Here is a 12,008-nt window from a genome sequence, read left to right as displayed (position 1 = left end):
TATAAAGTATGTAACATATGTTTTTGAACGTATTTAATAAACTAAGGAAAGTATTTTTAATATTCTGGTTGAATATCGTGTTTAATCTTTTAACTTTTGGAATTTGTTTAACTGATAGCTAATTTGTGTAGTATTGTTTTTTTATTTCCTTCAGGAAATCTCTTATTCGGATGTTACCGGTTGTTGAAACGATTAAGAATAAATGTAAATATGTTGTAATAAAAGATTGGCATGAAGTTGTATGTTTGTTTGCGAAATACGTGGAGGAAAAACGTCCGAAAATAAACATGTTTCTACGTCAAGTGAAGTTTTGAGCATGCGTACTTACGATCAATATGCTGATTCATTTCTCAGCTTTCGTTAAGCCTAATAAACATAAGTGTCATTAAAATACGTACCAGAGAAGTTTGATGGGGAACTGTGAGAAAGTGCAGAAGTTATGTTAAGTGTTCTCTTGCGTATAGCAATTTAGTAGATGCTAAAATTTCTTGAGAAACGATAAAATTGAATGAATATTATTCTGCATTTTATTATCATACAATTACCAGATACATAGAGCAAAAATTAGATAGAAATAAGAATACAGTTACAACTTATAAGTTACATAGATAAACTAATAAAGTACCGGTAAAATGTTTTAACTAAGTTTAAGCAATTTTTGTTGTTAGATTGTAACGTTAGAATTTAAAAGCAGAAAGCTTAATTCTTAAGTGACGCAATAACCATCAGGTATGAAACTTTTAAGTTGAAAGTTGAAGAAAGCAATTTAATTTTAATACTTCCAAACTAAAGACTTACGCTCTTACAGTAGACTAACAACAAAATAAATTATGTTTTTACTGTTAGTTTTTCACAGAGTTCTACGCAGAATGTAGGTATAGCAGTCAAACAAGTTCACTAAGTTTGACAGTGCCGTGTAATTGTAAAAATTTACAACACAAGTTCTATATTGAAATCACTTTTGATATATACATTCAGAAATAAGTATAGATGTTCAGTAAGCTTAACATTATTACAAGTAACCTTAATTTAGTAATCAGTAAACATTCTTAATTACAAAATATTTACATTTTCAAACCATTAATTTGTTTTAGCACTAGGCAACACTTGTGTGTAATTTGCATAATGAGAAACTGAAATATAAATGAATAACCTATAATAATTATTATGTTCATAGAGTAATTATTAATACAGCATGATAAAGAACAGATCCAGACATACTATCATCAGTCTGTACTTCAAGGATCATAGTGCTAAAACTGAGTTTGCCTGTTTTTAATATATGCTTAACATATGTCCATAAAGATGAGTTCCTGTGAAAATAATTTGTTTCTTCAAAAGCATTAACTTTTTATCTATTCAATGAATGCAAGCCAATAACTGGTGAGAATGTTTAACCACAGTGCATAATTTTTAGAAGTTTTGATAAGAAACTTGTTCCATTTTTGTCAGATTAAAATGATTGGATACAAGAAAATTGTGAATTCTGAGCTGGTTCAGTTGGCACTGGTTATCAGCCTTCTCCGATTAAATCCTGAATCTTATTTAGACTTAATGATGGACACTGTATCAGAAGTCCATGAAGTTTTTCTTGGTCAAAGTTCGGCATACACTCAGTCTCATTTTCACAGTGCCAGCAACAGACTGCATGGATATATCAATCCAAAAGCATTGGATATCAACAATATTCATACAGTTTCAACATTAATGGAACTGAATGCACTTGGTAGATATTGTAGGTTCCGTGAATTTCAGAATATTGTAATTACGTACGTAGCAAATACAGAAAACCTGGAACCTCACAATATGCTACAGCCAACTTCATCAGAGAGTCCTAATGTATTTCATGGTGAAAATTTAGGGGATTTCCAACCTGAATCACAGGATGGGATTGAGATACAAAGAAATGGATCCATTAATATTGATAATGTGGATCCAGTTCCTGAACAATTTAACAACACGAGTTTGGATACTGTCAGAAATCAAGATGCATTACCATCTACAGGTTCAGAGTTAACAGCTGAGGTACTGTTCTTTTTTGTTTTATCTGTTATGGTGGTTCATAATTTCATGTTTGTATGTGTTTATTTATTCTTTGGAAAGTATGTGGATAATAATAAATTGATAACAAAAGCATAATCATTTGAATGAAATTTTGCTTTTGGCTATTAATATGCAAATGCTTAGAGAAAGACTAGTTGCTGTTAATCTTATTAATATTATTTTTGTAAATTTTGGTATTTGTGTTCATAAAACTGTACTAACATGCCTTTGGTGCTATTGTTAATATCAGTATTGTATTCTAAATGTATTATTATTTTTTACATGTATAATATACTTACCCTTAACAAAGTAGTTATCTTTTTCTATCCCACTTACCCATGGTATATTCATATTTGCATCTTTGTTTACTTAAGTCTGGAGCCACCTTGTGGTAGACATACTGTATCTTTGAGCATATCAAAAAATAAGCTAATATGCTTTTTTTTTAATCCAGCTGGTTTTAAATTACTTCTCAACTCAAGCTGCTTGATCTCTAGAGTAATGTTTATAAAAAAGTATATACTGAAATATTATATACATTGATATATGTACAAGACAAATTACCTTCCATAACATGTTTGAATTTTGTTTTTGCAAAATGACTTGGTTTCCCATAGAAGTACATAAGAGCGTAATGGATCTAGCTGTTTCATTAGAGATTTATGTATTTTGCTGTTTTTACTTTCTTTTAGTTTTTTGTTGTGCTTTTTTCTTCCTTTTTGAATTTTTTTTATTAAGTTGCATTTTATAAGTTTTTGAAGTTTTCTGTATGAAAATAACAAGTTCATTTTTTTTCATTTCTATCAGAATTTTAAGGATTTAAATTTGTTTTAACATGGGTTAAATCATGATATTGATTCAAGGAAGCTACTGGACTTCTTTTGGAATATTGTTGTGTTCATGAAGGTCTTTCATATGCAAAAGTATAGCTGTAACTTATGTATTTTGTCTTTATCTGTGTTTGTTTGTCTGTATTTTCTCAAGTAGCCTGGCACAAAAAATATTCGGTTACTACCTGTTTTATATTATTTTTACCAGCATAATGTTTAGGTACACTTTATTGATGTCATTTGCTGTTGTTATATTTTTGTACTTTGTTTTTTTTTATTTGTGTTTGTATACAGTCAGTACCCCATGAAGAAAAAATCTCTTCATTTCTCTTCACCTTCTTCTATTTTCCTTTCCTCCTCCCTCTGTTCCACCTTATCTTTGGTGTCTTGATGAAGTTCTTTAAGTCTTTTGGCCAAGTACACCATCGAGAGGATTATTACTCTCGTGTTTTTGTGGTTGCCAAGAAGATTAATAGAGTCTGCCATCTGATTATTGACCTATCGTCTTTCAGCTGGTTTCTTATCATCCCTTGGTTCCATATGGAGGGTTTCATTTCTATCCAGTGGTTCCATTCATCAGGATTATAGATGACCAAGATGAATGTTTTGGACACCTTTTTTCCACTGTCCTATCACCATGTCTTCTAGATGTTTTCTTTCTTTTATCTATTGGGATTGGGTCTTCTGGTTCCGTACTCTTTCTTTTTGCAGTGCATCTGCTCCTTATGTCTTTATTCAAATCATTAGGGCATTCACCTGCCTTAATCATGGATTGAGGCTGAGGTTCCATTATTGTATGCATAATATGAATAATTAGCTTTTCCTCTCCCCCTTTTAAAATTGACTCCTCTAACACCTTCATTCTTCTGTGGGAGTCTGCTTAGCTGGGCTAGCTTGTCAAGCCTTCCAAGTTTTTTCTCACAGTTGGTACATCTGGACATATTTTTCCACTCCCACCTCATTTAAGAACAATGAAATGTCTTGTTACCTAGGTTTGTGCTTCTCTACTACACTGTGTACGTGAGGTTCTTTTGCCTTTTTGGAAACTCTGTCTTCCCTTGAACCACTCATTCATTCATTCAGGCCTCATTGGCACCTTTCTTAATGTACATTGTCCTTGAGTGTGTTCCTTCATTATCCCATTCTCAAGAATTTGTCTTGGTGGTTCAACCATGCCAACACCACTGTAGGCATCATTTTGCCATATCCTCGTTAGTTAACATTTTCCTTACCTGAAAATGTATTTGTAATAGATACTCACCTCGATACGCCTTCCCACCTGTCCTTCTCACTTCCAGTGCATTTTTTTTTTTACCTCATCTAAGAATGACATTTTTTTCGAATGCAAGTGCTTAAGGAGATTTACTGCACAAGAAGGTTGTGTCACCCTCCTATTGGTGGAGAGCTCTCATCACATGATGATGTCATCATGCTCTAGAACAGTTCATGTTAAACATGATTTTTAGGTGGGAGTTAGCTCAAGGCTAGTGGCATGCAAGTATAATAGGTAGGCACGAGAAATCAAGCTATTCTTTGTGCAGAGGTGAGTATCTATCGGAAATACATTTTCAGGTAAAGAAAATGTTGACTTTTGTTGGATGGTCAGTGTGGTTTCACTAGAGGAAAATATTGCCTTACTGAAAAGGTTACTGCTTATATAGATAAGTGTATGGGTTTGTATTTGTATTTTCATAAAACATTTCACAAAGTGCCACATAAAAGACATGTTAAAAATTATTTCTATATGTGTGGAGGATAGGTTAGCTCATTGGATAGGAAAGTGGTTAGATGAAAGAAAGCAAACAGTTGTTATAATTGGAGTTCAGTCATACTAGATTAATTTCACGAGTGGATTACCTTGGAGCCCATTGTTAGGACTTATTTTTTTTTATTTACATCATTGACATAGATGAAGGAATGGTCAATGGATTATTTAAGTCTGTTGATGGCATTAAAGTTTGAGGTTGTTACTAGCTGTGAGGAGGATGCCACTATATTTCAAAAGGATTTGGATTATTTGGTGAGGTGGAAAAGTAAATTGCAGTTGCCTTTGGATAAATTTAATACAAGTTAGTGCATATGGGATATCACAGTTTGATTTATAAGTATAATTTTGATGGGAATAACAGTGTTGTGGAAGAAAAAGATCTTGGTGTTTTGACTCATCAGTCTGTTAAGCTATCCAAGCATTATGCAGGTGCTAGTGGTAGGGCAAAAAGGATTTTAGGTTTTATCAACAGAAATATTGAATACAAGTTTATGTGAAATAGAAGTTATAAGACTTTCTTTGTGTCTTTGTGAACTTTCATGTTCAATATTTATCGATCCTGGTATCAGGCTGACTCTGCATGGCCACTGCTTTTTTATGCTCTGCTGTCCCATTCACTCAAAAACCATGGAAACTTTGTATAACTGGATTGTTGACCCAACAACATACAAAGGACTTTTAAGTCTCCACAAAGTAGCCAACCGTATACCTTGTATTTGACCTTATTAAGAAATTCGAGATTTGTATATGTTTTCTTCAAGTGAACTGAATGAGCAATAGGAACAGATGCATATATGTTACCATTGTGAAGGAGAACACCTTTTAGACTTCTTTTGGAGGAATCAATGAACAATCACCACTCACTTGGCTCATAGACTGCAGATCCTAGCATTGGTATTAATTCAGCAATATTGTTGCAATAAACCAGTGAATCTTCTTGTGAAAAGTATGGCATAAACTCTTTCTCACGATTTCTATACCAGTAAAATGATGTCCCTGAAGAAAGTAAGTTTTTTAGCCTGAAGTCTGGACCCCCAAATCTCTGAAGAATACTTTGGAAGGCCCAAATCTCTCACCAAATCCAGAAATGACACATCATGTGTCCTGTTAACAGTTTATATACTAGTGGTCTGTTTCTCATGAGTTTTAGAACAATCAATAAGACTCTCACACCTTGATTGGTGTAGAGAAATCTATAGCCAGTGGTTGTCAACATTTTAAGTAAAACGAAATGTGACCCAATTTCAATGAAAATGATTCACTTATGTAAAAGTACATATGACGTTTTGTGAAAAATCTGTACATGTTGGAGAAAAATGGATATCATTTTCAGATTCAGCATACAGGAATTACTGTAGAGCTTGTAAATATTTCAAGATAATAAAACCCATCGCAGGCTTGTGTTATTGGAGAATGAAAAAGAATCAATTGCAACTGTAATGAAAAAACAATACACACTCTGAACTAAAATCACTTCTTCTGATCCATGAATATTAACTTTTTTATGACCATCGTACTTCCAACATGAAAATACACAGATAGACAAGGAGAAAAAACAATTTTCCAAAGATAACCCAAAAAAGATTACATTTATAATCTTCTTACTATAATGGACATAGTCAGTATCTATGTATGTAATCAAAATTCCTGCTCCATCTATGAACGGCACCACAAATAAAAATTCATAAAAACTTTCACACTGGGTATTCAAGATTCAGACAATTAGAAAAATAACAGGTATTTTCAACAACCATTTCTTTATAAGAGAATAAAATTTTAAATAACGGGACTCTCCTCACAACTTCCACTAGGACTGTACATGGGGGTTTAATTATATCTTTATTGATGTAATTTTTAAATGTAGTATTGAGAAACTGGAGTTCTTAAAAAGAGTATTATTTTTTCAATAAACAGTACCCCTTTTTTATATATAAAAACATTACAGTTTATATAAGTAAAACTTATGAAAATTTTGAGCTTTGTACATTGAATCATTTTGATGCAATGAGTTGTATGACTAAAAGAGCACAATCTGAACACTTTTCCAGTACAGTACTTCCCAGAAAAAAAAATCCATTTTTAGAAAATGCTCACTTTTTCTATATGTTTTAAAGTGAGGTATGTATACTATGATTATTAATTACTAACACAAACAGCTGCCCATAGGGTGGCATTTATTCTAGTACCTCTAAATGAGGAAGCTATCTCCAAGAAAATAAGAACAATAATTGGAAATTTGAACTATCGATTAAAGTTATAGAATGGCCAGGTCCAAATTTAAAAAGCCAACTTTCAAAATCTCAGTACACTACCCTACAATGTAATAAAACACACTGTCTTACAAAAATGTGTTTGCAATATAAAGATGGGTGTCTTGTCTCCAATGTTTTCTATCATCTAATATGAAACATCTGCCTTCATAGGTCTGTACCATACATACGTACATAAGAGAACATAATGACTATTTATAAACAACAACATGAAAGAAGTACAGCTGAGGATAATTTTTTAACTAATTATGGACAAATAACACCTGACATGAAACCACCATTCTCTATACAAGTCCTCACCAAAGCCATCAAATACACTAACAGAAAATTCATAAAAGCACTTTTCATTGAACAACTATGACCACAGATGAATAGGGACAAAGGATGGTGCCTATAATTTTTATTATCATTATTTATTTATTCTTTCATCCTACCTTTTTGTTATTTCAATCTGTAACTTTGACAGAACTTTTGTTTGTCACAGGTAACAGTTAATTATTGCAACAATACTTTTCTTTCAGCAGTAAGTTTTCCTACATAATATGTCAAACACATGCTATAGATTTGATTAGAATTTATTATTTAAACCATTTGAAGCTTTATACCGTCTGTTACATTTTGTATTTTAGTGGACGCTTCTGAAAAAGTTGTAAAGTGGAACATTGAGTGTCTAATTAAAGAAAAACAACAATTTGGTGTGATAAAGTTGTTTATTATGTGACTGCATTTTTGTTTTGATTTGATGTAAATACATTATGACTGCAAAATGCAATGCGATACCTTTCAGTTGGAGTTATGATATCATAATGTAAACATTTTACAAGTGTTTCACACAGAAAACATTACATAGGTTTATGGAGAGCCTACAGTGATTCTTTTATTCATTTTTAATAAAGTTAGATGTTGGTATTATGCACTGCAATGTCAGATAGTAACTAACTTATGTAGAATTTTACTATCTGTCCATGTTACATTCATTCTGTGTGATTGTGAAGTAATTCACTATCACTTTGAGTTGAATTCTCATGCTGTTGTTTAAATGACAGTCAAAAGTTAAGTAGTTACAATTGTTTTATGTATAAGATGATTTTCTTTTCCAGAAAAATGTTTTATTGTGTAAAATTTTTAGCAGATCTTAAAAACTACCATCTGTAGCCACACAAAAAAAATCTATATACTTTTTCTTCCATGCAAACAAATAATTAAAAAAGTTAATTACAGAAGTCAACATTTGCAGGTGAATGCAATATGTCTGCCATGCAATCCTAACATGCCCAATTTTGACACCAAAAATTGTTTTATAAAACACAGAAAAATTGAAAACTGTCTGTAGCACTTCTTGAGTCCTGCAAAAAAAGGTATCTTTGTAACAAAATATGTGTAAGTTGGTGGACATAAACATGAAAATTTCAAGTTGTTCTTTCCTCACTGAAAAATTGAGCACACAACAAATATTCCAAAATTGTCTATATTTCTGTTTGGGACCTGTAAAAATTATCTTTGTTTCAAATCCCAAAATAGGCAAAGTAACTGTCAAAAAAAGCCCTAAACTTATGCTTTTAGTGTCATCTTGACAGCCTCTACTATTTTTGTTGTAAATGTGTGGGACCTGTAGAAAAGTATCAAAATACAGCAGAGTAATTGGCACAAACCCCCAAAATTATGCTTTTCTGTGAGCTCTGGACCCCCATCCCTCAAAAAAAAGAGACTCGAAATGAGCAAATCCCACTTCTTTGTATGTCAATGTATTGAGCACATAAAAATTTATATTTGAGCCAATTTTCATCTTGACTGTACAGGAGCCCAAAAGATACATTTTGAAGTTGTTTGACCTTTGACCCCATAAAATTCTTTTAAAGGCCAAAATCAAAGTATTGAAAAAAGGTGTTTGAGCTTATTGGGCTAACGTATAACCCTACCAAATTTAAGTCAAACCACTGAGAAACAAAGGAATGGTGGTTAATTGAAAAGTGTGGAAGAAGAAACAATAGAAAAACAGTATGTCTCTCTGTGGAAAGTTGTTTTACTAAGGGCAAATAAAATTGATAAGATTAGTGAATTGATGTGAAAAAAAATTCAGAATCAGTCAGAGATGAAGACATTTTACCATATTTTATATTTTTGTATATAAAAACTAATTTATTGCTATTTGTTTTTGGCAAGTATATAAAAACCTTGTTGGATCTCTTTTTTTTTGTGTGTGTGTGTTACTTTTTTTTTTTTGAAATTATGTTAGAGTTTTATGGAGACTTGTTGTAAGTATGAAAGTTATACAATTTCACAAAACAAATAAATAATGATACAAAAAGAATGGTATAGAACTTGCTAAAGACTGAGAACATTAGACATAATGATATAAAACTTTATACATTAAAGAGAAATGTCAGCTCATAATTTGAGATTTTGGGAAACAAAGAATGTTGAAAACAAACTTTTCTCATGGATCATGCAGAGAAAAAGAATTGTTGGTTGACTGCCTTTTTATATTTATATGTGTTCTGAACGGCAGCTTGAGTACTGTTATAATGGTATTATTGTACTACGATTACTCTGTATATGCACAATTAGTTGAAAGTTTTATGATTTACAACTTATTTTATAATTTTAATTGTCAGTGTATGTTAATCTTAAAAAGTAGAATTAGACAGTTTTTGCTAACACCATTGTAAGCGCTGGATAAAGTATTAATGACACAATCTTTGGCATTCTTTGCATAGTAGCGTTTTAATGTGTTAAATCCATGCATGCAGTGCAAGGATAGTTGAATTAAAAATAAAAATATACTTGTTAAGGAAACATAGATGAGATGTTAAGATCACAGTATACATCTTGAATATTTTTTGTACTATGTACAGAATATTTATAAAATTAGACAATGATACAGCATATCTTACAGGCTTTACAGATGTGTATCAGGTGGAACTACAGTACTACTCTCTAACCAAGGCACATTAAAAGTTTTTGAACATTAAATGAAATGGTTTTTATTAGAATTTTGATAGAGTTTTAAATGTAGTTCTAGGTAATGTAATCATGTTATTAAAGTGAGTGTGTTTATATAAAATAGCTGTAGTGCCCATTTTAATGTGTGTTCAAGAAAATTTTTACCAGGTAAAATAATTAAAATATGACATAATAGTAAAATTAATATAGGTACTTCCAGTCAGCTCTTTTAAAATCTGGTCTAAAATTGTTGTGACATAACTAGCGAGTAGTTACATTTCTGGCATAATTAAATGGTAAAAAGAATGGCACCACATATCTGTGACTTTGTCTCTCTTACCCTTCACCATTGTAATTTCCAATCAATTCAGGCATTCACAATTCTTAAGGAGTTACTAAGTCTAAGTTACCTGTATGTCATGGAAAGAAAAGGCATGAAATATTAACCTAATTATTAAGGACAATTGGTCTGAGCTTTAATAAAAGTCTACAAACTTGTTTTGTTTATGTTAGAGTTACAAACTGATGAAATGATGTGCCTGATGTGTTTAGATAAGGGGTGACGTTAAGGAGCTAAATGGCTTCTGTCACTTTGTCTTTTCTTAGGTTTGGTGTAGTCTTTCCACTGATGTGATAAATTTTTCTGTAGCTACACATCTGGAGCTGGCATAATGTCTAATAAAAGATATTTGTTACATCAAAAATATAAAGCAGTCAGTAAGATATTACATTTAATGTTTTAATTAAACCAATATTGTAAGCCACAATGGTATATATATATATAAATGTTATATTCATCATAATCCATAAGTTATACTTTTCCTTTAAGGTATAAAAAGTATAATATGTAAATAAAGGTAATATGAAAGGACCTTGTGTTTCTTTTTATTGTTTTTAATTATATTGCTAGAAAACACTCTTTGAAATGCAAAAATACTACTAAAATGAAAAATAGATTTAAATTGTTGCTTGCATCAGTGTTTTAGTTTCTATTTCCTTTTTTTTTTATGAAAAGCATGTGAAATATTCAAATACTATATTTATCTTAATAGTAGTGTCCAAAGAATGAGGGAGCATTTGATTGTATGTCAAATATGTAAGATCTTGCAAAGTACATGTACATTGTTTAGTAACTGTTTTTAATATTTTACTATTTGTTCATATGTATATATATAAAAGATTTTAATGGTTTTCTAATGCATTTTCTTGTCGTGTGAGTAAAACATCGATTATGTACATAACAGTACTTTTGTTTTCTTTAGGACATGGATCTGATTGAAGTTCTTTGGAAACAAGACATTGACCTTGGGATAAGCCGTGATGTCTTTGATGGGAAAGCACCCTTGGAAAATGACAAAGCTATTATACAGACTGAACTGTTAAAAAAACAGGAACTAGAAGTAAGTGCTGGATAATTGTTTAGTCTCAATTAGAGCCTTTTTTAGTAGTAGTAGTAAATGTGATGTTCAGTAACTGTCAGTACAGATCTAGAAGTTTTGGATATATGCAACTGTACATGTTTTTTTTATTATTATTATTAGTAGTAGTAGTAAATGTGATGGTCAGTAACTGTCGGTACAGATCTAGAAGTTTTGGATATATGCAACTGTACATGTATGTCTGAATGAAAGAATTTTGAAATACAAATTTCATCATTGGTATTATATATATATATATGTTTGCGTGTGTGTGTATATATTGTCTGATAATTGTTGGTGTTTATAGCATATATTGGTAACTGAATGGAATTTGAGTGTTATCGTTCATAAATTATGACAGTTTGTGTTTCCCTACATCTTGTAATTTTATAGATATATTTATGTTTTTATATATTTACTTTTTGCTTCTGTTTATGTTATATTTGGGCATGCATTTGTTTGTATATGCTTGGAAATTTCAAAATATGTTTACTTCCTCAGGTAAATGGCACAATGTAAGTCTTGATCGGAATTTGTTTTTATCTGTGTAGCTGTCATACATGTAATCATGGTTTGTCAACTGTTAGTTATTGGTTTGTATACATGATAAATTATTAATATATATTAGGCTATATTAATATCCTGGTATTTGTATGGTAATATTTTCTTTAATATTTAAATTTTGGTATTCAAATCACATAAATTTACATATGAAATACTAACAGCTTTTCCTTGT

The 12,008-nt window shown here is 31.1% G+C and overlaps 1 protein-coding gene across 5 annotated transcripts in view; it reads left to right on the top strand.

Moving 5' to 3' along the window:
- The window catches only part of LOC106457986 (nuclear factor erythroid 2-related factor 2-like), a 53,032-nt gene that overhangs the window by 14,995 nt on the left and 26,029 nt on the right, over positions 1 to 12,008 (top strand). For 4 of the 5 annotated variants that reach the window (XM_022384079.1, XM_013917437.2, XM_022384078.1 and 1 more), the window contains exon 3: positions 11,117 to 11,254. In XM_022384079.1, coding sequence (XP_022239787.1) covers positions 11,117 to 11,254 — 138 coding nt within the window. Of the gene's footprint in view, positions 1 to 371; positions 2,026 to 11,116; positions 11,255 to 12,008 lie in introns of those variants that run through there. The other variant, XM_013917435.2, reaches the window with a different exon arrangement.

The sequence above is a fragment of the Limulus polyphemus genome, unplaced genomic scaffold (assembly GCF_000517525.1).
Source record: "Limulus polyphemus unplaced genomic scaffold, Limulus_polyphemus-2.1.2 Scaffold400, whole genome shotgun sequence".
Taxonomy (NCBI): domain Eukaryota; kingdom Metazoa; phylum Arthropoda; class Merostomata; order Xiphosura; family Limulidae; genus Limulus; species Limulus polyphemus.
The sequence above is the reverse complement of the archived record's forward strand: the minus strand, read 5'-3'. Positions and strand labels throughout refer to the sequence as shown.